We start from the raw sequence: 26,937 nt of genomic DNA on the forward strand, positions 1-26,937 counted from the left end.
CTGTCCAGAAAAAAATCCCTTTTCTTAATCTTGTGCAGAATGTGATGGTTTCACAGCAGTGTTTTATGTGGGGGAGGTTTGTAGTTGCTGGCGACATCTGGTGGCAGACGTGTAGATTACACAGTTCCATTTTGTTGAGCTGAACACAACATTTTAAACAAACACGTTGATAATTATGACTTGAGGAACTGGAATAAAGATGGAGGGATTGAGACGTCTTCTTTTATCCCGTCTGTCTGTATTTAGACTAGTCTGGCTTTGGATCTTGGAAGCGTTTTGTTGAAATGATCTGTTTATGGTTCAAAGCTGTTTGTTCTTTCTACTGTAGTGTTTCAAGTGCGACTGGAGCAACATGCAAACTCAAAATACAACAAAGCTAAAACACCATCTGACCTGAAGGTTGAATCCCCACAACTGGTACCGCATTGTGTTCTTGAGCAAGACACTTCACCCACCTTGCCTCGTGATGAATGTTAGCAGGACTAAAGCAGGACTAAACCAGGACTAAAGCAGGACTAAACCAGGTCTAAACCAGGACTAAACCAGAACCAAACCAGAACCAAACCAGGTCTAACCAGGACTAAAGCAGGACTAAACTAGGACTAAACCAGAACTAAACCAGGACTAAACCAGAACCAAACCAGGTCTAACCAGGACTAAAGCAGGACTAAACTAGGACTAAACCAGGACTAAACCAGGACTAAACCAGAACTAAACCAGGTCTAAACCAGGACTAAACCAGGACTAAACCAGAACTAAACCAGGACTAAACCAGGTCTAAACCAGGACTAAACCAGGACTAAACCAGAACTAAACCAGGTCTAAACCAGGACTAAACCAGGACTAAACCAGAACTAAACCAGGTTTAAACCAGGACTAAACCAGGACTAAACCAGAACTAAACCAGGTCTGAACCAGGTCTAAACCAGGACTAAAGCAGGACTAAAGCAGGACTAAAGCAGGACTAAACCAGGACTAAACCAGGACTAAACCAGGTTTAAACCAGGACTAAACCAGAACTAAACCAGGTCTAAACCAGGACTAAAGCAGGACTAAACCAGAACTAAACCAGGTCTAAACCAGGACTAAACCAGAACTAAACCAGGTCTAAACCAGGACTAAAACAGGACTAAACCAGGACTAAAGCAGGACTAAACCAGGACTAAAGCAGGACTAAACCAGGACTAAACCAGGACTAAACCAGGACTAAACCAGAACTAAACCAGGTCTAAACCAGGACTAAAGCAGGACTAAACCAGGACTAAACCAGGACTAAACCAGGACTAAACCAGGTTTAAACCAGGACTAAACCAGGACTAAAGCAGGACTAAACCAGGACTAAAGCAGGACTAAACCAGGACTAAACCAGAACTAAGCCAGGTCTAAAGCAGGTCTAAGACAGGACTAAACCAGGACTAAACCAGAACTAAGCCAGGTCTAAACCAGGACTAAAACAGGACTAAACCCGGACTAAACCAGAACTAAACCAGGTCTAAACCTGGACTAGAACAGGACTAAAACAGGACTAAATAAGACTAAACCACGTCTAAACCAGAAATAAAACAGGACTAGAACTAAAAACTAAAAAACTAAGACCGGACTAAACCAGGTCTAAACCAGTACTAAACCTGGACTAGAACAGAACTAAAGACAAGTTTGGTGTAGTAAATAAATGCCCAAATGTAGACAATTTGAATCCCTATCAAAATAATTAAAACTTTTAATCCAAGATCTCATGATGGTCTCTGTTTAAAGACTGTCTAGAACTGAAATGAGAAAAAAAGTTTTTGGTTATTTTGTCCATTTGAAGGACATGTAAAACTGCAGCACTAATATGCAGATAAACATTATAATCAACCTGCTCCTGTTTTTTAATGTTTGAAATGGATCTGTGCATGAGTTTGGTTTGATCTGTTTGTCTTGTTCTTTTCTCTTTGGGCTCTATGATATGATACTGTTTGAAAACCACAAATGTCTCATGCATAAGTTTACACTGAAGGCTTCAGCTGCTTTGGAGCTAATACACAGCATCTCCTCATTAAAAGAACAGCACCTCAAGGACAGTTACATAATCCAACAGCCAAAGAACCACAGCAGACCACTCGTATTTTCAATTTACTATATTAATGAACAAATCTATAAAAGATCTCACAAAAATACAGAAAGAACATAAACCTGCTTAAGTCCCGTCCTTCCGTTACATTTATACTGTTGTGCTTTACGTTCATACACTTTTAAATAACACTTTAAAATGACATGCAAATCAGGTTCAAATCTTGTATTTTATAAAAGTGGTTTGAAAATCTCAGTCAATCCCTTGTTTCTGTGCAGAGAGAGCAGCAAAAAACAAGTTGTTATTGAAGCGAGAGAGCTCCCTGTTCGCTCCATCTGATTGGTCGCTGGGCAAAAAACAAGCTTTAAGTCCCGCCCACAGGAACCAGTGACGCAGGCTCCTTCCTCCCACCTCCCCCCACTGACTGCCTCTGTATTTCTCTCCTCGTGGCTCTTCTCTCGCTGCTGCCACCCCCCTCCTCCCTTTTAGCTCGTTCGCTGTCAGCCTGTCATGATGCATTAAGCTCAGAGCAGCCAGAGCCGAGGAGGAAGGCAAAGGAAGCCATGGCTCCACAAGATTCCAGCGCGTTTACATAAGAATACATGTAGTGTTTTTACCTGTAGCAAAGAACAAAAGTGAAACGCTAAAACAGAAATCATAAAAGAGGTTCTGTATCAGTAGTAAGGCACAGTGTTGAAGAGAGGGAGGGTTACTAAGCTTTCAAAGAGGAAGTGAAATTAAATAAAACAGCAAGAAGATAGACTTTTATCTGTGTAAAGATGGACAAAGCAGCTAAAGGTTTACAACTGCATCTCACTGGCGATGCAAACATTAAAAAGACTTGACAAAATAAATTAATTATATTTAAAAACTTGTCTTAAAAACCTTGTTCAGATCACAGCCTTTGAAAGCTTTGTTACTATAGAACAGAGGTGTCCAAACTGTAGATCCATTTGTGTTTGCCGTCAAACCTTCAGCTGAGTAATGCATTTACCTGAACCTCGCGCTGTACAGAACACCTGTCTGTGGCCCTTAGCTACGAACACGTTTCAACCACAGACTGTGTAAAGAAGTGGATTGAGTGAGTATGACGTCACCCACAGTGTTCAGCTCCAAATGAAGCTCATAGAGGCTAGAGCAGTTATAGGGGCCAATTTGGAGCCCATTTCCATATTTGGAATCCCGACCGCAAGTATCATAGCAACCAAAGAGCCAATCCAGAGCAAGGCTGTTGAAGGTAACGCCCCTTCTCACCTGCACTGTGGGTTTAGAAGACAGCGGGTGCTTAGCAACACCGTCTACCAAACCTGTTGCTAACCTCGGGGAAAAAGGCACCTGATTTGTGTCTGTAAATCAAGATATGAACATTAATAACAGACAAAAGTGAAATAAAAACCCCAGGATCATGTAGAGCGGGTTAATACAATAATAATAATATATGACGAGTCTGACAGCAGCAGTTACAGAGAGAGGGGCCACAGTTTTTCAATAGAAAGTGAATTGGAGCCGATGGAGCCGGAAGCTCGCTGTTTGGAACACGACAGCTAGAAGGTTAGCTACGTCCATTTTTTGGTGAAAACAGTTTGGACACCCCTCCTACAGAACCCTGGTGGATGAATGAGGGATTACACTGACATTTTGATCATTCCTTTTTTGCCAATGACTGACTTGGGTCAACAATAGAATAACTGTTACATGAATTATTATTGCACATCTGTATGACGTTGGTGGCTTTGTCCAATGCCTTTACATGATATTAGGTCAGTACACGTTAAAGTTAAAGTTTAACCACAAACTACCACAGAAATAGTTGTACAAAAATAAAAAGTGAACCGCAGTTTGAAGGCTCAGGAAAGTTGAAACTGGAGGTAGCACCGGATTTAACCACAGGACTGAAACTCGGTCGTTGCTAAATGCTAACTGCTAAATAAATGCTTTTCCAAAACAAGGCCATCATAAAAATACATATTAGGCTTTAAGAAGTTACAATTCTCATAAAGTTGTGTCCTGATTGTTGACTTGCAGGCTCGCCCTCGGTCCAAAGCACATTAAAATACATATTAAATAGAAGCTGCCGGAGAGATGTTGTCCTCCCAGTGATTATAAAACAGATTCACGACATAACGGCTCAAAATGGCGGCCAAAACATGCAGTCCAAAAGTGATCAGTTTATAAATTAATGTCCCAAGAAAAAACTGCAGTTTGTGGGTGATTTCATTCATAAATAAACATATAAATAAAGGCATCCAGTCAATCCAAGTCTGTGTAGCCATCCCATAATTGTCTTTGGTGTTAAGTCCCTGTGTTCACATTGACTTATCTTGTCCAAACAGAGTCAAGTCCATCGCTGTGTTTTAAAAATGCTTCTGGTTTCATCCCAATGGTAAAGGGAAGCTGGGTTTTCAATATTAAACCAGAGACAAAGACAAAATCTCTGTATAGTTCATAGTACAGTAGGCGTGTCTCTGCAAATTATATAAAAATGGCTTTTAGGAAACAGTTTTCGAAATGCAAAGCTCCATCTGAAGTTAAAATGTGACTCAATACAAACAAACAGTGATTGGTGCTGTTTAATTACTGTTAATCATCAGGACACATTAACCAGCTGCTATCGTCCTCAGAATGCTACTTACTGTCAGGTTTTGTTGCTACCAAAACCTGCAAATTGACCCCAGAACCTTAGGGTAAGAGGGCAAAGGTCATCTCAAAGTTACTCCCAGAAAGTGTTTTTGTTTTTAAAGACACATATTGCTGCTTGCCATGTTGTATAACCAAGTGTCATTGCAGGTGAAATAAAAAAAAGCAAAAATCAAAACATTCCAAACCTGTCTCTGTGTCGCAACTTCTACAGTTACATAACGCACTGGTCTAGGCCAATTCTAGAGATTATCATTTCAGATTTTTGAGGCAGAGGGACAACGGATCAAGGTAATATTAACTGTATAACTTAATATTAACTATACTGTTTACAGACTTAATAAAACAGAAAGACTGAACTCATAACATTCAGAGTTTATTAAGAATGATTCAGGCTTAGTAACTACTTAATCAAGGGCTTAGGACAGTAATGATCACAGACTGTGTAAAGAAGTGGACTAAGTGAGTGTGGCGTCACCCACAGCGTTCAGTCAAATGAAGCTCATCGATGTTAGAGCAGTGATAGGGGCCAATCTGGCGCAGAGTTCCATATTTGGAATTTTGACTGTGAGTATCATAGCAACTAAAGAGCCAATCTGGAGCGAGGCTGTTGAAGGTAATGCCCCTTCTTGCCCGCATCGCTAGTTTAGGCAGGGAGTGGGTGCTTAGCAACACTGTCAATCAAACCTGTTGCTAACGCTAGCCGGAGCAACCTCTGGGAAAGAAGGCGCCTGATTTGTCTGTTATTAATGGTGAAGTAAAAACCCCAGGATCATGTAGAGCGGGTTAATACGAACACTTAAGACCGAAGTGATGAGTCTGACAGCAGCAGTTACAGAGAGGGGCAACGGCTTTTCAATGTAAAGTGAATTGGAGCCAAAGCCAATGGAGCCAGAAGCGTGCTCAAGATCACTTCTTGTTTGAAACACGGCGGCCAGTAGGTTAGCTATGTTCGTTTGTATATACTGTCTATGATAATGATGTAGTTACAAAGCCTGAATAATAATAAACAGTTTGTTATGTATTACGTCTTTGTTCATGTTTTATTTAGGCTAATTAAGGTGCTGTAGTATAAAAAACAACTACCCAAGAATATTATAAAGACGTGATTAGAGCCTCTAAAACAGATGAAGCTTTGCAAATCGAACAACCATATTATCAATACTTTCTTTTTACTTGTATTTGGGAATATCAGGACTTGACAAGTATCTCCATAATGTGGTCCAGTTCATTCAGATCTGAGATACAGGACTGTAGTGCCCCCTGCTGTTTCACTTTCACATCCTCATCCCACAGCCCCACGCCACTCGCCCAGGCCGAGGACAGATCCGAGCTTTCGTACATGGAAGTGTCTATGTCCTCAAAAATATCATCCAGGGCGAGATCGCTGAGGTAGCCCATAGCGCTCACTGCATCGCTAAATGCGGTAAATGTTTTTGGATCATTTAGGCTAGCCTCTTCCTGATTGGACAATTCTGGAAGCAAAAGACTGTCTATGTCGTCTTCTTCAGTACAATCGGGGCAGGTCACAGCCATGTCCTCTTTCATGCTGTCCCTGAGAAGACAAGACTCACGGTGGCTGCACACGTCCTCTCCGTCGCTCCTCATCTCTTCCTGTAGTTGTCGTAAAGTGTTGATGAGCAGAACGGAGCGCCTTAAGCTGAGCTCCACTCCAGTCTGCAGCTTCTCCAAACACAAGCCCAGCACCACCTGTCTCTGCTGGGACTTAGACGGAGCCACGACGGGCCCCTCTGGAGGTGAAGAGCCATCAGACACATTCAGGTGTGGTTTGCCCTCCGTAACACAGGGGGCAGCAGGGAGGTCTTCCAGCTCCTCCTCCAGGCAACTCCACTTCCGCTTCACACCGCGACCCAACATCGGCCTAAATAAACACAAATGACAGGGTTAGAGGTGACAGTTTCACAATACAAAGTGAACGGGAGCCAGAGTCGATGGAACTGTAAGTGTGCCCATTATCACTTCCTGTTTGGAAAAGCGGCAGCTAGCGGGTTAGCTATGTCCATTCAGATATACAGTCTATGGTCGTGGGACTTTAACAAAATGGTTCAACAGAAAGTTAGAAAAACAGACAATAACAGACAAGCAGATTAACCAACACTTTAAATAAGTTTAATCAAGTTTAAAGTTGAATGTAAAGTTAAATAAACCTGACAAAAAACTGTCTGTTTTCATGCTGGTTCCCATTGGAGCCAGTGCAGAGTGAGTCATGTGTCAGAATATGACTAAAGCACATTCCTCTGTCCCTCCTCCTCCTCCTGTGACTCACTGTGAGCTGGCCTTTACTCACCTCCACACACTGGGCTCCGCCTCTACCTGTCTGCTCCACCCTCATCTGTCTGCTCTGCCCTCACCTGTGTTACACTAGAATTATCTGTGCTTTTCTTTCACTACATTTAAACCAGAGCTGCGAAACTCATCCAAATCAAAAGAACAAGTGAACAAAGCAGCGATATCAGCTATGTGGAACTTGCATGTCATTGCTATTCATATGTTTCAGCTTTTTATTATAGGCAACATTTTAAGGACTTTATACCATTCAAAAGATGTAATATTTTATTTATGGCAATGGAATGGTCCTAAGTTTTCACCATTCTGAACCCTTGGACAGATAGAGACGGATTGAGTAGTCAAAAAAGTTAAACTACCCAGATGTGCAGTTTGTTCAAAAGGTTAGCCAAGTTAATGTAAATATTACCCACCTCTGGCAATATACAAAAGCACTAATACTACTTCTGCTGCTATTTTGACTACTACAACTACTATGACCACTACCAAAACCAAAACCACACAGACAGAACGAGCCTGTACCGCAGGACCACTGGGGCCGCACGCCTTAAAACACACTTACCATCATTATATTTAAGATTTAGATTTTAAAAAATGTGGTCCTTTTTTATGTTTCACATTTTACTTCCTGGTTGTGAATCATGATGTCACACTAGGGAATTCCAACTGTTACCTAGCAACCATGTGGTACGGTGTGCAAAATACTCCTCTGGTGTTCTAATGTCAGAGATGAATATTTGATGAATAATACAAGAAGACACCTTCATTTTAAAAAAAAGTGTAAATTGCAGCAAACTTTTCAAAAATATTCTCACCCACTGTGATGTCATCAGTGTGATGTCATCAGTGTGGGACGTTCTACATCCTGTAATTTTCAACACATTTTTCAACTTTTCTTCACAAACTGCTTCTTGATTTGTGTAAAAGTATAATTTATATTTACAGCAGGTTTTATCCTCCAGATTAAGTCAAACTTTAAGAATGATCCAAGCCTGTCACACGTTAAGTAATTTAGCTGTGATGCGTTAAACTTTTTTTTAAGTATTCCTGATTTTATTAGGCTTAAAAGTAGAAAGCAGGGGACTCAGAGTGAGTGTCTGGAGTTTTGGGAGTTATACAGTTTAATCTGCCTTTTCACTATAAATGCTATTTACAAGTACTTCTCTATGTACATGGACCTGTCTATAGTCGACCAAGTATTTCCTCTGTCGACAACAGCCCCAGTAACTACTAACAAACAAGGTGCATGCTGGGGGGAAAAAAATAAATAAATTGACCACTGACCAAGCAGCAGAAGTTGCATGTTACCTCACTACAAAATATTCATAAAACGACCAACACCAAATGTATTCAAAATAACTGTCTCTTAGTTAAAAAAGATAATCTTCTTAGACTTTGAGCAGAGAAAAGCGAAGTGTCTCAGGCTCAAAGTGACAGTGTAGTGCAGTGTTGATGCCACAGCAGAGCTCACAGAGAGAACACAGAGTGACAGCCCAAAGGAACAACTGCAAACATGATTAAACCAGAGCATTTCTCAAACAGGGAATCTGCACAACATGTATTCAAAAATGCTCGTACTTACTGTTAGGTTTAACTCAGATGTGCATTTAAGTAACGAGCGCTTAAGTAACAGCCTTAAAACAACGCATTTCTGACTAAAACAACACAATATCATAAAGAATCTAATGGTGTGATCAGATCTGCTTCATAAACACAAACTCCTCCTGACTCTGGTCATGATCTCTGACACCTCCTCATCTGCACAGAACTGTCTAGAAACGCTGCTACTTCAATTATTGCACAAGCTGTCAGCTCAAACTGTTCCGTGTGTTTTATGGTCTTACGCTCGAGTTTCGATCCATTTTAAAGGAAATATTGAGCGCAGGACGGTCCGGGAGTCGCAGAGGCGGTGGGATGACCCTTGGAGCTTTTTTCTGGACTCCACTGGAAAACGCCATCGCTCCGGATCTGACCAACTTTACGCAACTCCACCAGGTCTGAGTTTGATACAGAAACGACGCGTCTTTACGCACCTGCCTTACGCGCCCTGGTGCGCCCTCATGAGCTCCGTGGATCGGTCAGCGCTGGGTCCGTGTCCCCGCGGCCGTGCTCGTGCGCCTCGGGTCTGGAGAGGGAGGAATGCTCGGCGGGTCCACGGTGAGCTCCGAGCGCAGTCCGCTGGAGGAGGGACGTGAGAAGCGGACATGTGGAGGGCGGAGCCGCGGCGGGACCAGGCCGCTCATTGGTCCGTACGGCCGCACATCAAACCCCCGCTCCACCGTCAGCACGGGGCAGCGAATGTGCGGCATTAAGAGGGCACGAGCCAGGCCCTGCCGCCTTCACGGACCGTGCGTGGAGGCACGAACACGGAAACACGTGACAGGGGGACACGAGGGGGAGAAATCAATGGAAATGATCGACTTCAGAGTCGGAGATCAGAGTGTCAGTGAGCCCGGTTATTAAAGTTATGATGTATTTATAAATCAGTTATACTCATCATTTATTCTCGTCTATTCTCTTGAAATTTCGTTAAACTGAACTGAACCACTCCATCTCCACTTTACATCTGTCTTGCAGGGCATCAGGTTCATTTAATCAGCGAATGCTACATTTAAGAAAAAAAAAAAGGAATCTGTAGCCTACCACCTGACTTATAATATTTAACATCAAGACTGGGCTTAACAGCGTCTAAAATGAGGCAATATTCTTAATGATGTAGAATGAGGAATATCGGGAACTAAAATACTAAAAGGGCACTTATATTTATAATACAGAGCCGCAGATTTCGGGACTCACGTCTGTGAATTTAGCCCATATCATAGACTCATAGACTATATATATATATATATATATATATATATATATATATATATATATATATATATATATATATATATATATATATATATATATATATATAAACCATAGTTGTTACGGGGGAGAGTTCGTTTGGAGTGGTCCTGCCTTTGGGGCCCTCTACCGGCCTGTGGTCCGAGTCCATAAAAGCACCGTGCCCTGGTTCATTCACTGGTGGTTTAAGTGAATGAAATGTTGTTCCTTTTACATATAGTTCACATATTATCTCCCATTGGCACAACATAGTGATGACTGTGTCCTTGGGTAAGACACTACTGTAAATTTCTATAGAGGTTTGTTATTAGTTCAGTTTAATTAACTCTGCACATTTCTTACATAAGTCTCGCACTGAGACGTGTTTAGTGATGCAGCTGCAGGTCCCGACAGTTGAGAAGTATCTAGAAACCCTGAAATCTCCCTAGTGTCCATGAACGCAGCGCGTTAAAGGGACGGATGACGCAGGAGGAAGCGGAGCCATGTGACAGGAAGCAGTGGGGAAGACGAGCTCCATATAAGGACACGCTCCATTCACGTGTTTCTTTCCCTGACGCGCCTCGGCTTCACTTCTGCTTCTACAGCTTCTCAACAAACGGAAATATTTCATGTCTCCTGCTATTTTTGGTCTATTACTCCTCCTGTCCACGTAATGAGTAATGAGGAAAATTAGGAGAATTACTATAGTGATTAACAATTTAAAACTATATATTATATCTTTTGAGTGAGAAAAAGTCTTCAAAATGTTGAACCCCATAAACACACATATAAATTACTGATGTGAAGATTGTAATAATAGAGATACATTTCTTTCGTTTTTGTTTTTTTTTTTGTTTTTTTTTCATGTATTATTATTATTAATAGTAGTAGTAGTAGTAGTAGTAGTATTAATATTAGTATTATTGTCATTATTATTATTATCATCATTATTATTATTATTGGGTGGTTTGGTACATTTCAGATGCACAGTGCAGGGCTACATTCACACAGGCTTCAATCATGAGAGGGACTGAACTGGAACACCAAGAATATACATTCAAAATGGTCGCCACTTATTTTAATTTCTGTAGAAAATCCTCTGCTCTGACCCTCTGCTCTGCATCCTCTTCTCCTCTGACCATCTGCTCTGATCCTCTGCCTCTCTCCTCTGCTCCTCTGACCCTCTCCTCTGCTCCTCTTCTCTGATCCTCTCTTTCACTACATCTACAGATCTCCTTTGTTCTTCCTTTTTTTCCTTTTTTTCCTGTCTTCTCTCTTTCAACATGTTTGGTCACATGTTCTGCCCAAACAGTACCTGTCCCGTTGATCAGGTGATGCTCTGAGGAGTCGTCGTTTAGTGCACCAGCTACAGGTTTTAGCCGTGACAAAGATCGATCAGATAAGTATTTTCAAAGAATGATAAACTGTGCATAAAATAAATCATTAACATTATAAGTAGTAGAACAAATGACCCTCACCCTGCCCCGTGTTTATCCAGAGGTCAGAGGTCAGAAGTCTCTAAATACTGTTCTAAGTAAAGTTACTCAGGTATTATTCCTCCCAAAACTAAGAAACAAAGCCTGTCCCTATAATCACGATATTAACTTTACGTTCAACACAAATGGAACGGTCATTTTTGGGTCAGTGTTTATCGTGGGCCTTTTCTTTGCACCGGCACAGTGTGGTTATGTTTCTGTTGATGAGATCTGAGCTGTGGAGGGTTGAAGGTTGTTGGAGGCTATTGGAGGTTATTTGAGGTTGTTGAAGGTTGTTGGAGGTTATTGGAGGTTATTGAAGGTTGTTGGAGGTTGTTGAAGGTTCTTGGAGGCTGTTGGAGGTTGTTGAAGGTTGTTGAAGGTTATCGGAGGTTGTTGGAGACTGTTGGAGGCTGTTGGAGGTTATTGGAGGTTGTTGAAGGTTGTTGGAGGCTGTTGGAGGTTATTGGAGGTTGTTGGAGGCTGTTGGAGGTTGTTGGAGGTTGTTGAAGGTTGTTAGAGCTTGTTGGAGGTTTTTGGAGGTTGTTGAACGTTGTTGGAGGTTGTTGAAGGTTGTTAGAGGTTGGTGGAGCTTGTTGAAGGTTGTTGGAGGTTGTTGAAGGTTCTTGGACATTGTTGGGGGTTGTTGGAGATTGTTGAAGGTTGTTGGAGTCTATTGGAGGTTGTTGGAGGCTGTTGGAGGTTGTTGGAGGCTGTTGAAGGTTGTTGGAGGTTGTTGAAGCTTGTTGAAGCTTGTTGGAGGTTGTTGGAGGCTGTTGGAGGTTATTGGAGGTTGTTGAAGGTTGTTGGAGGCTGTTGGAGGTTGTTGGAGGTTGTTGAAGGTTGTTGGAGTTTTTTGGAGGTTGTTGAAGGTTGTTGGAGGTTGTTGAAGGTTGTTGGAGGTTGTTGAAGGTTGTTGAAGGTTGTTGGAGGTTGTTGAAGGTTGTTGGAGGTTGGTGGAGCTTGTTGGAGGTTGTTGGAGGTTGTTGAAGGTTTTTGGAAGTTGTTGGAGGTTATTGGAGGTTGTCGGATTTTGAACTTCTATGACTCATTCTAGACACAAACTATGTAACTACGTAAGTGCTGCATTCTGTTATATATTTATTGCAGCTTATCATTTTTTCAACAATATTTTACATTTAGAATCGTGTTTTGACATATTTCTGCTTTATGTTTTGGTTTCAATATCATCATTTATCGTCTATATTTACTTCAGCAGTATATTGTACTTCAAAATGTGTTATTGTGACTGGCCTGTGAGCGGCAAAACAAATCTATGTATGGTATGTATGTTCCAGGCACAGACTAAGTGAGTGTGACGTCACCCACAGCGTTCAGCTCAAGTCAAATGAAGCTCATCGAGGCTAGAGCAGCTATAGCGGCAAATGTGGAGAGAGTTCCATATTTGGAATTCCAACAGCGAGTATCATAGCAACTAAAGAGCCAATCCAGAGTGAGGCTGATGAAGGTAACACCCCTTCCGGCCCACAATGCTGGTTTAGCAGGGAGTGGGCACTTAACAACACTGTCTATCAAACCTGTTGCTAACGCTAGTAGGAGCGACCTCGGGGAAAGAAGGCGCCTGATTTGTCTGTTATTAATGGTGAAGTAAAAACCCCAGGATCATGTAGAGCGGGTTAATACGAACATTTAAGACCGAAGTGACGAGTCTGACAGCAGCAGTTACAGAGAGAGGAGACACAGTTTTTCAATAGAAAGTGAATTGGAGCCAGAGTCGACTGAACCAGAAGTGCGTCCATGATCACTTTCTGTTTGAAACGCAACAGCTAGCAGGTTAGCTATATCTATTTATATGTAAAGTCTATGGTTCCAGGCTGTTTTTAGACTTTTGTAGAGAATTATGGAGGGACGCTGTTGTTTTCTAAGTGTTGTACATTCATAAAACCGTGTAAGGCGTAACTGTCGTCAGAACGATACAGAAGTGTTTTTATGACTCTGCTAAATGCAAAGTGCTGCCACTATAAATACCACGTCTCTAATGACTTCTACCTTTGCTCCTTGGCTCTGGACCTAAACATTCACACAAATGGCTCTGAGTTATACTTCTCTCTACAAGTCTGACAAGTTTCTGCCATTTGCCAACAATCATAAAGCCACAAACACATTCTGGCAAGATGAGCGAAGTGTCTTGCTCAAGGACACAACGTCAGCATATTTGGTAGATGGTGTGTGTGGTTTTACAGCGTATGAGTGTTTTGTAGTTCCTATCTTAGTCTTTCTTGTTCCTATGGGCGACAGTGGCTCAGTTGGTAGCACGTTTGTCCACTGATCTGAGAGTTGACGCCACAATTCCAGCTCCCACAGATGAATGCTGTTGTTGTGTTCTTGAGCAAGACACTTAACCCACTTCGCCCCCAGTGTCTGTGTACTCTGGTGTGTGAATATGTGTGTGAATGGGTGAGTGGTTCTTGATGTAAAGTGCTTTGAGCCTTGAAGGTGGAAAATCACGGTGTCAAAATATGACGTTATCGTTCAAGTCCTGGCCCCTGGTTCTTTCTCTGTCCCTTTAAGTTTTATTAAGCAGATTTACTTTTAAATATGAAAAATGTAAAATGACCACAAGACATTTTTGAACAACAGTCTGTGTCAGATTTTTTTGCCTTAAATAAATGCACGTAAATACAGGTAAGTAGGCAGAGGTAGGGGACAGGTCACATATGTCAAACTAAGGCCCGGGGGCCAATTCTGGCCCATGGTGTGATTATATTTGGCCCGTGAGATCATATCAAATGTGCATTAGAGCTGGCCCACCGGTATATAGCGCATGTACTACAAATCCCAGCATGCTTTGCTAGTACGCTGGCCCGCAGTCGAGAGCAATACACAGAGTAAATCAGTGTAGCAAATTGAGCTTGAATATTTGTTTTCTCTATGCAGTTTTTCTACTCCAAGACATAGACTGTTAATAGTGTGAAAGCTGAATTTTCAGTGAATGAAATGATTGATTTTTGTGGGTTTTTTTTGCAGTTGGCTTGTGAAAAAAGATTAACTTTAAAAAGGAACTTGAGAGACTACAGAGAGAGAAATAATTTATTTTATATGATTATATATATTTAAATGAGAAATTAATACTACTGTGTCTTTTATTTCCATTTTAATTTCTCATATGTTTGTAATATCAAACTTAAGCTGTTCCAGGTTTTGTGTTTAAGCTAAACAAATGTTTATTTTCATATGAAAAGGTTAAATCTTATACATCAGGTGCAGCAAAAAATTTTACAATAAATATTGAGTTTGCCCCATGGAATTGTCTCAGTTTTTAATTTTGGCCACTTTGAGTTTGAGTTTAACAGCCTTGCGGTAGGTGAAAACCTTTGAGGGGGACAATAGTGTGAAAATGTACTTAGTTACAGAATACTGAAGTAAAATGTGTTTCGTTAAGTGTTCTGGTACATGGTCCAATCAGAGTACTATGCTCTGAATACTTAAAATACTTTTAGATGGAGTTGTATTCACACAGTCAAGACACAACATATGATAAAAACAGCTTTATGTTGGTTTCAGTGTTTGTTCTGTTTGTTTATCACACATTGGAGAAGGAAAAGCCTCACCTGCCTCACCACAAGGGTTTATATTTCTGTGCAGTTTGAAGCCCACATCACATCATCCAAAAAACTCAATGTGTTCTTTTGATTTTAGTGAAGTAACTGTACTCTGAATACCACCAAATGCACCTGAACTGTCCCAGAAGACACCTAAAACTGGAAACTAGTATGACTGAATGCATGCTAACTCAACAGGCCCGTCTCTGTGACACATTTTGAAGTTCGATTTACAGAGAAATATCGCGATAAACGATAATACTGAAACTACTTTATTTCTCTGTATGAAGCAGGACTCTCCTAGTGAACCTTTAACAATACTTTAGACCGTATCGTTAAAAGACACAACAAATAAATAGGAATTAGCCACAAAATGCACTTTTTCACCTCTCTACAGCTCCAGTCTCGTCGTTTTACAACAGAAATTCTCCACGTTTGCACAGAAAAAGTACTTACGTTAAATACTGACCCCCCCAAATATGTGTGTCCAGGTTCCAGGTGGATATAGTGAGTATCATGGCAGGTCTATAACTCAAACATGAACCAGAATACAAGTTTGAGTGAGGTGATGATGAGGGACCGCTGCTGTAGAGTCAGTATTACAACATGACACTGTCCCATGTGTTTTTTTTTCTTCTCTGTTGTGAGCGTCTGCCCTCGGACTGTTCTGCTGAATCACCGAGACGCCATTAATCTTTAACCGGAGGGACCTGGGTTTGGCTGGGGGCCAGTGTGCGCAGTAAGCCAAAATCTCCATATACCTTTTCACAGTTTTATCCCAGATCTGGCTCATACATAACAAACACTGGTGTGAGCTGAGGTCTGTTTAGAGTCTGGAGTTTGGCTCGTTCTGGTTTCACTTCAGAGGTGAAAGAACACGGGACAAAATGGCTGCATTGTTGTTGAAGGCCAAGGCTGATCATGTGAGAGCATGTGAGCGGAGGAAACAAACTGCTGCCATGTTTCAGAAAATATATGTTTTCACTAAAACAATGAGCAGTCATGTTCTGAGCTCCTGCCTTAGACTCTGTTCTTTAGCCGTGTTCAGAGGCGTGTTTAATGTGACTGAATGTGAAAGGAGACGGTGGCTCAGTTAGAAGAGCGTTTGGCCGCTGATCTGTAAGTGGTCAGAACCATTGACCCACAGGTTGGCCGTGCGATTCCAGCTCCCACAGATGAATGCTGTCATTGTGTCCTTGGGCAAAACACTTCCCACCTCGCCCCCTGTGAATGTGTGAGTGGTTCCTTGGTGTAAAGCGCTTTGGGCCTTGAAAGTGGAAAAAAATGTACCTTTTTTTCTGTTTGTACTAAATTAACTTCAAATCATTGCTATAATAAACAAAAACTATTAGATGAACAAATATGTGATACATTTAAAATAATAAACTAAACAAAATGGTGGAGGTTTGGCCACTCACTTGTTTCCATGGAGATGTGGCATATGCCTTGAGGGTTCCCATTTAGGGCATTAAACGCATCTGTTTTTACTGCTTAAAGACGATGTCAAATCTCAGACGTGAAGATTTAACCAATTTTACAGTTTTATTTTTAGTGGGTTTTTGTGGGTTGGTGCCACACCGCTCCAGTCCCACAGCAGAGGGGGAGGAGCCAACAACTGTACTCTTCAGAATAATATTACTCAAGTAGAATGCAAAGTAGAGGTCCAAGAAATCACTCAAGTGAAAGTAAAAAAGTATTTGAAAAAAGTACTACCCGAGCAAGTTGAGTAACTGTTGAGATGTAACATCTGATTTATAATTTTGGTGAATGTGACAAAACATGAAATAAGAAAGTCACAAAATTTGATATTTTCAAAGAGACACAAAAATGAGCCAAACTAAATCATGTCTGAAGGAGCCAGAAACACAAATGTTCAAATCATTTCATATTGTTACATAAAGCTCCAGTCACTTTAGACTCACTCAGAGGATCGAGGAACACAACTTTAACCCGAGTAAGAGTATGGTTACTCTGTACTGCATATTACTTGAGTAAGAGTACTGGTACTTCAATAAAAATATTAGGAGTAAAAGTATGCTGTTAGGTAACTTTATAAAGAGATTGTACTTTTCTAAGTAAATATAACTAGTACTGCCCCCCTCTGGTCAGACACCCTTCTAGTTTAATACTGTTACTTAAGTGGCAACATGGATGAAGAGTCTTGCCCAAGGACATAACATATTCTGAGCTTGCAGCTGGCACCTACCACCCGCCCCACCACCACCACCCACCCGCACCACCACCACCACCAACCACGAAACCCTCGTGTTAGAGTAAGTGTCCACACGGTTCATATTTGCACCTTTTATTATAAAAAATATTTACAAAGATGCTGCGATGTTTTTCCTTAATATAAAAAATGCATACATTATACAACAGTAATTAAAGTCTTTGAAGATCTAGCTCCCATTCAGACCATGTGACATCCTTCAGGAGTGTAGCGGTAAGGTCAAAGGTCAAGCGTGTCCTAATACTGTTTCTGTTTGCCTGAGTTTCATCTCTTCATCACAAAATTAAGGAACAATTTAGAGTTTTCCACATCTTCAGGACAAAGGCATCTGTTTGCATAAGGTTTGTACAATCATTTTGAACTGACAGCTGCATAGTGATTCCATAGTAACCCGGATATTCTCAAAACAAACGTCATGAATAAATAGGTTCAAAAACAGAGGGAATCGTCTCAATGGGGCGTTTTCAATGTGTTTTGTGAAAATGGTGAAGCGTGTACCGAGATAAAATAAATACAAAATAAATAATAGAATAAGTTAGACAGGTTTAAACACGTTTGATGCAGTTTTCACCTGGAGTCTCCGAATGTGAGAATAACGTGTTTGTGAAGAGCAGGGTCTGTGTAAAGCTCCAACGTCAAACCAAACAGCGCCTTAAAAATGTGCCCGTGCCACAGAAGACACTTTACCAAACCATGGGAAGACACTCGAGTCTGGCTACATTAAAATCTTAAAAACGGCCTGGCAGGGAACAAAATAATAATAATATCAAACGATACTTGCAAAATCCCCCAGCTGTATAATGCAAAAAAATATATTTCTATATACATTTACGTACATATACATAGAATCCATTCATAATTGCTCAAATCTTTAGGAAAATATGCATCGATTCATAGATTTGGATTTACAATTTGTTCTGTGTCGGATGTAGTGTAAATTGTTCCTCAGTTCATGTAATAATAAATAGAGACAGAAAGGCAGAGCCCCGCAGGACAAGTATGAGAGACGAGCCGTAAACATGAAACAAACACGTGTAATTATCACCGCCTTTTGGATCCAATGACAATGTAGGAAACTAACTGACCCAGAGGCCTGAGCAGGGCTGGGCAGAACCGTGAGGCTTAAAACATTAAAACATCTACATTTAAACCATGACTATGTAAACTTTATCAAACCGTTTACAGCGCCGTTTGCAGCGATATGCAAATGATGCATTTAAAATGTTTTATATAACATTATTTATAAAACAAATCTGAGGTTCAAATGCAACTGTTGCATTTGCAAGTGCTGTGTGTGTTTGCATACTGCACATACAGGGATATCCAAATCTCACACCAGGTTTTTGTGTAAACCACAAACCAGTAAGAATTTCACCTTCGGCCCAGCCCAGCCCCACTGTGTGAATAATATTAGCTACCTGCCAGGTACGAACACAGCTCTCAGAGCCAAATCTCTCAGTCCATTTCCCACTTTGTCTACAAACTGTGACATCTGTAACAGCAGCGGCCCCCAGGAGCCGGCCTCCAAGAACCGGCCCTCGGAAGCCGGCCCTCGGAAGCCGGCCCTCGGAAGCCGGCCCTCGGAAGCCGGCCCTCGGAAGCCGGCCCTCGGAAGCCGGCCCTCGGAAGCCGGCCCTCGGAAGCCGGCCCTCGGAAGCCGGCCCTCGGAAGCCGGCCCTCGGAAGCCGGCCCTCGGAAGCCGGCCCTCGGAAGCCGGCCCTCGGAAGCCGGCCCTCGGAAGCCGGCCCTCAGGAGCGGCCCTCAGGAGCGGCCCTCAGGAGCGGCCCTCAGGAGCCCACTATGATTTCCATGATGTGGTCCAGTTCGTTGAGGTCTGAGCGGCAGCTGTTTGTGGAGCCGAGCGCAGGGCTGTGGGACAGAGACTCTAGAAGGTCATAGGGGCCCATCTTTGGGCTCTGCATCAGCACAGTGTCCAGGTCATAGTAGGACGGGTCCACGTCTGAGAACAGCTCCTCCAAAGCCGGGTCGGCCGGAGGCTGTTTGATCTCAAAAGTCCCAAAAACCTGCTCCGTCCTGGGCTCCTCCTCTGGCTCAGACACACTCTCCTCACTGTCCTCCTCCTCCTCTGCCTCCTCCTCCTCGTCCCACGATGAGCTAAAGGGGCCCAGGTATGCGGCCCCATCCAGCGGAGGGCCGGGAGCGGCCGGGCCATCCTCTTCCATCACCACTTCCTCCTGGTAGCCTTCCTCCTGTAGACTCCGCTCCAGAGCAGAGGGCACAGGTTTAGGACTCAGCATGGCTGGGTCCTGCCTGCAGAGCACCTCACTGGCCACTAGTCTGTCGGAGGGGCACTGGGACAGGGCCTGGGTCATGATGTGCCAGGTGCCGTCCTGGGTCATCTCCTCTTGGATCTGCCTCACTGTGTTGGCGATGAGGACGGAGCGGCAGAGGTTGGGCTCCACCAGCATGTGGCACAGCTGCAGTTTGATCAGGGACATGTCCAGCAGAGACTGCCTCTGGAGGCTGTAGGCAGAAGACAGCGCTCTGGCTGTGGGGCCCGGGGCCTCGCCGGGAGCCGCCTCCTCTCCGTCTGTGAACTTACGCTTGGTGCCCTTCGGGAACATGGTGTGTGTCTGCGACATGAGAGAAAGAGACAGTTAGAAACAAAGCCACACTGAGGAACATTCACACAAACAAACACAGTGTGAGTACAGCTAGTGAAGCAGTAAGTGCCATGTAATTAATAATGTAATGTGACATAATGAGGCTATGTGTCACTATTTCTGTTTCAACATGAGCTGCACAGGTTTAAAGTTATAGGAGCATTGTTCAGTCCAGTGTGTAGAGGTCACTCTGGTTTGGACAAGGCCACGCTGACCCGAGCGCCGCCTTAAACGACGACTGCCCCAGAGCTGTTACTGTGGCCCCTTATATCCATTCATACAGTTAAAATAGAAATAATATTTTTAACAGTTTTGTGTGCACGATGTGTGTACTCCCCCCTGGTGGCCAAAGACGGGGCGAAACTAAACATTTATAAATAGAGAATGATTCAAGTCTGTTTTTCCAAACCAGTGTGACAGTATATTGATATAAAACAGTAAATGGCTCCTCCTGACAATGCGTCCCAGCCCTTTAAACGCTGCACATGTGTGAGACTAAACAGAGTAAAGTGAATTTGTGGCTTTTCTTAAAGTTTGCTATACCTTTCCTTTTGAGAGGCACAGGCATTAGCATAGCAGCTCGGTCCCCTTTTGTTTGAGCGACAAGCGGCTTTAGTTCAGCACCATTTCTGCCCATTTTAGGCCAGTCTCAGGCAAGACTCCTGCTGGGCGGAACACCACACTTTAAACAGACCACTGAGCCCCAAAATAGCACAACTAAAGGCAACGCTGCATCAGAGTTTAGACAGACGAGATAGAGAGACCAAGTTAAAAACAACAAAAACACAATTATGTTTCCAACTGTCACCTGTGATTAAAAATAGTCCAACAAATCAGTAAAAAAGTGCTTTTACAAGGAAAAGGTGACAAGAAGAAAGCAGTTACATTCAGGGAACAATACACCTCCGTTATCCACTGGCTTCTACCACAGGGATCGGGTTACTCAGTCTACACACGGCACGCTTAAAACTAGAAGAACCAGATTTTCACTCTTTTCACTGGGGAAAGGAAGAAAATGGTGTCAACTTCCTTATAACACACCACTTTAAAAACATATGTCTTTCGTGGAGTAAAAAAGTACGTTGCCAGATCTGAAGCCATCTGACTGTCCAAAAATAGCCTGATGCGAGTAAATATACAGCTTTGAACAGAGGCCTGTGGCATTTCATTTTCCATTAGACAGATAAAGAGCGAGTGTCCGGCTGCGTCTCCTCTGTAAAACCTGTGGGCGGGGCTTCAGCTCAATGAGCGCACTGTTTCAGGTCTCTATTTTTAAAAAGGCATCACAAAATGGAGAAAAATACACAGTGAACAGAGCTCCAGTCTGCTGCAGTACAGTAAGTATAGCAGTTAAACCCGGGCATTTCAACCTGTTACAACATGAACCATTTCTGATTACCCCAAATTAAAACCAAAAACTTTTAAACTTGACGAGCCCTGCTGTAACACGACTGAACCTGGCAAAACAAATGTAATTTAAAGAAATAAAAAAAATAAGATTAATTATAAATATTATTCTACAACACTGTTCAATTTCATTCATTAAAAACAAAAATAGTGGAGGGGGTTAGCGCCCCATACTGGGCATTTCGTAGTTCACTTTTCTCCACACTCAGACCTTTGTTTCAGTTTTTGCAGTTGTAAAAAATATATTTATCATCAGCCTTGGTCTGTGACGTTTTCATTTAAAAGTTCATTCAGAAACCAAAAGAATCTGTTTGCCCTGTAGTTACGGCACTTTAGCCCTGGGGCAGTGTTTTATTCTCCAGTTTACAAAAATGTCACAAAAATCAAGCTAACATTATGGCACGAAGCCTCATCTTCCGATTCACTGCCAAACCCAAAGCATCATTACAAATCACATTACATAGAACACATTTTACAACCAGCTCCAAAACACCAACAGGCCTCACAATGATCAGCACTGTACAGAAAAATCAGTCTAAAGTATTAAGAAAAACTGAACAAAAATGATCTGAACCTGAACAGTTCTGTAGGTAAATATTAAATGTGCAGCCTATAGAGCGGCGCCTGTGGGTCCTGGTTTGCATAGAGTTACGGGTCCTGACAGGGGACAGAATACAGGGGAAAAGTCATTTTTCAAAAGCCATGGCGCCTGGAGATCTAAAATACAAAAGATGAGAAAACGATTATGGTCGAATGGTATCCTCATTGTGTAGTGAGCCCTGTTGAATAAGACAGCACTATCTCCCTAAAGACAAGACACAGAATCACACAAATGAGTCAGGAAAATACAAAGATTATGTTAAAATCTCACAAAATTCACCTTACATGGAAATAAATGGGGTATGATTCAAGTCAGTTATTTGGGTAAGTTCATTTATTTTCAAACAGATCGATCGGGACTAAAGGGGCTGTGGTTTCACTTTGATTGGGTCGCAGAACCAGACAAACATTGCGTCTCGTGTCTCGTGGATGATGCAACTAAACCACTGAATACTGCAAGACACGTAAAGGTTATGAGCCGGTGTAGAGGCCGAGCATCACAGCAAACGCCAAACATTTATTTAAAGAGCCCATATTACACTATTCTCTGATCTCTGTGATGAGGAAACAACATTAGACCAAACAGACCTGGAGTTGTGTTTTGTTTCATTCGCACATGTTTAACCCTGCATATTTAGACTCTTCTCTCAAACTGAAAACACTCTGTTCCACCTTGTGATGCCATGTGGTAATGCAGGAAGTGCTCCACTGTGTTTTTAAACTTCACACACCTTCACTAGAATCATTTGGATCACTTTAGCCCTCTCTTTACTGAACTAAAGGTAAAAGGAGCTGTTAACTTGAAAATTACCACTTCATGACATCACAAGGTGGAACAGAGCATTTTGAGCTTCAGAGATGTAGACAGACTAATAATAAAGTGTTACTCAAACATGTGTGAATGAAACAAAACAACTCCTCGTCTGTTTTGAGAAGGAACAGCATTAGAACATGGATTAAAGCTACAAGAGTCAAATTTGTGCAATATAGGACCTTTAACAAGTTTTCAGTTCTTTGCCAATACCCAATTTTATCTTAGGATTTTAGCTCTACACTTCAACCATCTTAGTCTGAAATGTTATCCACACATTACTGTAAGATTATCTAAGCAATATTGATATTTTGTATCGTTTGCTCTCCATGAACACTGATCTGACCTGATACTGAGCGTTAAAAATGTGGATAGGTGGAAAGTGAAGGCAGTCCATCAAGTATGCAGTAACAATAGAACCGGTTCTAGCTCCAATAACGACACGTGACTGGATTAAACATTGTAAACATATCAAAACTAGTAGATTATTTTAAAACTACATCTCATTTTGTACCAAATTATAAATGTCTAGTTTTACCCTGTCACAATGTCTAAATCTATACATCTAAATAATACATGTTATGCAGATTAGATTATAACTACTTAAGGTCCTATATTACACAAAATGGACTCTTGTCACTTCCTCAAAAACATATCTGGAGTTGTGTTTTGTTTCATTCACACATCTAGACTAATAATAAAGGATTACTCAAACATCTCCAAAGCTCAAAATGCTCTGTTCCACCTTGTGATGTCATGAAGTGGTCGTTTAAGTTAACAGGTCCTTTGACCTTTAGTTTAGTTCAGTTCAGTCTGTTCAAAAACACAGTCTAGCACTTCCTGTATTACCACATGATGACATCACAGGGTAGAACAGAGTGTTTTCAGTTTGAGAGAAGAACTCAGCCTAAATATGCAGAGTTTGTGTGTTAAACGTGTGAACGAAACAAAACACAACTCCAGGTCTGTTTGTGATGAGTAAACATTATAAATAGCGTAATATAGGCCCTTTAACAACTATTTAACACTGACATATTTCAAAGCTTAAATAAATTTTCGTTCCCTGACACTTCTGTGGCAGTTACAACATTGTCCACATTAAATATTCATAATTATGACACAGCTCTTAGTCTGGCAGTTGAACTCATTCTCACCATGACAGGGACGCTTTGTTAAACCACCCCAAAAAAACAAAACAAAGTGTAGCTCTTTCCTGTAAAAATGCAAAGTTATTGGATTTAGCAAGTGACATTTAAAAAGAGGGTTCAAAACACAAGGCAGGAAGTGACTAAGGCAGAGCAGGTCAATGCAAGACTAGAAATGAAAGTAAAATGCATGTGTTTATCACAATATCAGCTACAACCAAGCAAAAGAGTACCACAGTCTGATGGGGATTGGAGGTTTTACATAAGTGAAGTTTAAATTAGCATTCTATGGTCAGACAATAGACTCATTATTATCTGATGTACATTATTACAGGCAACAGATTTCAGATGAGTTTATTTTGTGCATCCTGTGTCCAAATCTTAGGCTATATTAACGTCAACATTTGTTTAGTAATGATTTTAGCATTAGTTCTCATTTATGACTGATAGAATTGACTCCCACATTGAAAAAGCAGATAGGAGCAAGTCACACACACTAAAACAATATTCTAAAAAAAGACACCAAACATTTAATTAACTACACATTCACAACTTACAATTTGATGATAAGATATGGACAAGATGTTGGGTCCTACACAAAAAAAAGCTTATACAAGGGTCAAATAAAAGGAAATATACCATTATGATTTACAAACTTACAGATTTACTTTCATTTTGTAGGCAGACTGTTAGATGTAAGCTAATGTGAAAGCCTCATTTGAACATCCCAAACTGCAGCAGGAGTTTGTGTGACAGCTCCTTTTTTACTACTTCAACCTGGGAGCAGCTGGTTAGCATTTAAAACAGGACAATACGTCTAAGAATTGACCACTAAAATTACAAAACCCCAAATCAAACCCAGACCATTAAAAAAAGGGAAACCCGTGCCAAAACTGGGTCAGAAACTACAGTCCTGATAACGCAGTGTGATGTTAATAAAAGTAAAATATCTGGATAAACAAAGGTCTCCAGGCTCAGGGCAGCTGTGAGCCTCAAACCAAACAAAATGCATCCCGCTTTACGTCAATGGCTCCTCACAGCGGCCCATCCCCCACCGCGGCACTTTCGAGCTTTTCTAAATGAACAAATAAAGTCAAACCCCGCCACATTTGAGTCCCACACTGGTGTTTTTGTGTTAAACGTGGAGAAGTGTGTTTAATGCCACTGTCCCGGTGAAATAAGCGGGTTTACAGCCGTTTGCGCCGCTCGCCGTGACTGCCGCATGCTTTTGTCTTTTCGGCATCTGAGAAACCGAGCGACAATGAGGCCATTTTGCGCTAGAAGCTAACAAGCACGGCTATGCTAGCACTACCGAGGCCTAAAAACGACATTTTTAACAAGAATATGAGATTTCCCCTTTGTGAAACCATAGCAACACATTAGAACACGGACTTTACAGCAGCTTTTAGAGCGCCACTTCCATAATCATTATTTTACATTAGACTATTTAAATCAAAAGTCACGTTTTAGGGTTAAATGTCTGGCACAAGTATTAAGCAAAGTCAAAAATATGATTTATAAGAAAAAATGAAGACGCTAAAGCCATTTTAGAGCTCCCCATGTGAAGTCATGCAGGAAATACCAGCCTGTTTATGTGAATGGGAAGAGTGGACTAGTTCAGACATATCCCTGCGTTTAAAAGTCCGCTTTTAATGATTAAAAAGGTTCTTAATGATTATGTTTTATATAGTCACTTATGTCTGGAAATATAAGTGTGTTACAAGGATAATTAGCCTTTAGCGAGCCTTCACCGCGCCGCCGGCAGCCTCCTCCTCCTCTGCCTCAAAAACAACACTTTTCACCGCGGTTTTTTGGGGGTCTTCGTAAAGTTCCCTCCGTCCTCCTCCAGACAAACACGGAGCTTCAGATCGGTATAAAACCTCCCACTCACCTCGCGTGTGATGTGTTATTTTATTCCCGGTTCGGTCATAGGGAAAGGAGCGCTGATCGTGTCCGGATGAGATCATTCACGCCGCGGCTTCAGGAGCTGCGGCCGCCGTGTGCTGCTGCTGCTGCGGGCGGAGGGCTGTGAGGAGCGGGCTGTGAGGAGCGGGCTGGAGGGAGGAGGCGCTCGGGCTCAGGGCTCCGGAGGAAACGGGAGGGGGAGGGGAGCCACACACACAGATCTGACTGGGATTCCTCTACCAGAGGCGGGACTGGAGGTGCACAGGGGCCGGGGGCAGAGCGGTGGACGGGCCCCAAAGACACTATTAATGTTCAAATATTAAAACACATATTCAGTCTTAAACATTACCATTACATAATTTGTGTGGCGTTGTGTTTATAGTAACAGGAGACATGTGCATTAGTACTAAACTAAACCAGAACTAAACCAAGACGAAATCCCTGCTCTACATCAGAACAGAAACAAAAACGATGGACTTAAATTAAACTAAAACAAAAAGTGCAAACGTAACACTGGGACATAAAGAAGAATACAACATTACATTTGCAATGGAATCAAATAATAAACATAATGCAAGCAAAAGCTGTTTGTTTTGTTTTGGGTTTTTTTTTTTACCTTTTATTATTTACCAGAAAAGTCCAAATTAACTGTTTGAATTTCATTTTCACGGTGTGCCAAAGGGGACTCAAATCCCATCATATAAGAAATAGCACCCCCTGAGGTATCTTATTATAAATTCAATCCTCTTGACTTGCACAGACTGAACGTGTCTATTTGTTGTTGTGTCTCAATTATACCACCAGATGGAGCTGTCACAACAATAGATTTCACTATACAGTCTGTGCTTCAAACATGTTTTTGTTTTTCTGGAATTCGAGTTAAATTATAATAACACTTCAAAAAGTAATGTAAGGACTTATTTTACATGATATTGAGCCAGTCTATTTAACCACAGATGCTTCATTCTGTTTAATACAAATTAAAGCCAGTTATTGTTACTTTGAAGGTATACTGTGTAACTTTTCTCTTGGGACGTCTGCCTGCCTGTTTCCTTGGAAATGTTGTTGCTTTGTTTGGAATGTTTCACAGTATTTAACTTAACTATCCCCTATGCATTCAATTACAGGTGTTTGTTTAGGTATTTTTATTGCTCAATATTATCTTGAAAACTGTGCATTAATACACACGCAGACACTCACTTCCCCTATACATACAGGTATATACATGGCTCTTTTCATTCACCTGTGGCTAAATACACCGTGAGGACTGTACAAGCTGGTGGAGGAGAATATATGGACATATATGATGTCTTATATCAGAGTGACAGCAGGTGAGTCTGTTTATTACATT

General features: G+C 41.7%; 2 protein-coding genes across 3 annotated transcripts; both read right to left on the reverse strand.

The window, feature by feature from the left end:
• Positions 1–2,102: 2,102 nt before the first annotated feature.
• si:dkey-177p2.6 (uncharacterized protein LOC568712 homolog) lies at positions 2,103–9,446 on the reverse strand. Its single transcript, XM_033988358.2, has 2 exons — positions 9,031–9,446; positions 2,103–6,572 (listed from the first exon to the last, which is right to left on the reverse strand). Exon 2 carries the CDS (start codon positions 6,566–6,568, stop codon positions 5,882–5,884), a length of 687 nt encoding a protein of 228 aa, XP_033844249.1. The 5' UTR covers positions 6,569–6,572; positions 9,031–9,446; the 3' UTR covers positions 2,103–5,881.
• A 7,707-nt stretch (positions 9,447–17,153) lies between these two features.
• On the reverse strand, positions 17,154–25,731 carry cdca4 (cell division cycle associated 4). 2 transcript variants are annotated; one of them, XM_033987704.2, is made up of 3 exons: positions 25,573–25,731; positions 20,262–20,380; positions 18,822–19,688 (listed from the first exon to the last, which is right to left on the reverse strand). In XM_033987704.2, the coding sequence occupies exon 3, from the start codon at positions 19,677–19,679 to the stop codon at positions 18,882–18,884; it is 798 nt and encodes a 265-aa protein (XP_033843595.1). In that variant the 5' UTR covers positions 19,680–19,688; positions 20,262–20,380; positions 25,573–25,731; the 3' UTR covers positions 18,822–18,881. The 2 variants fall into 2 exon arrangements, with proteins under 2 accessions (XP_055087172.1, XP_033843595.1); XM_055231197.1 differs by lacking the exon at positions 20,262–20,380 and having other exon boundaries at positions 17,154–19,688.
• Positions 25,732–26,937: the final 1,206 nt, after the last annotated feature.

The sequence above is a fragment of the Periophthalmus magnuspinnatus genome, chromosome 22 (genome assembly GCF_009829125.3).
Source record: "Periophthalmus magnuspinnatus isolate fPerMag1 chromosome 22, fPerMag1.2.pri, whole genome shotgun sequence".
In the NCBI taxonomy this organism is placed as follows: domain Eukaryota; kingdom Metazoa; phylum Chordata; class Actinopteri; order Gobiiformes; family Gobiidae; genus Periophthalmus; species Periophthalmus magnuspinnatus.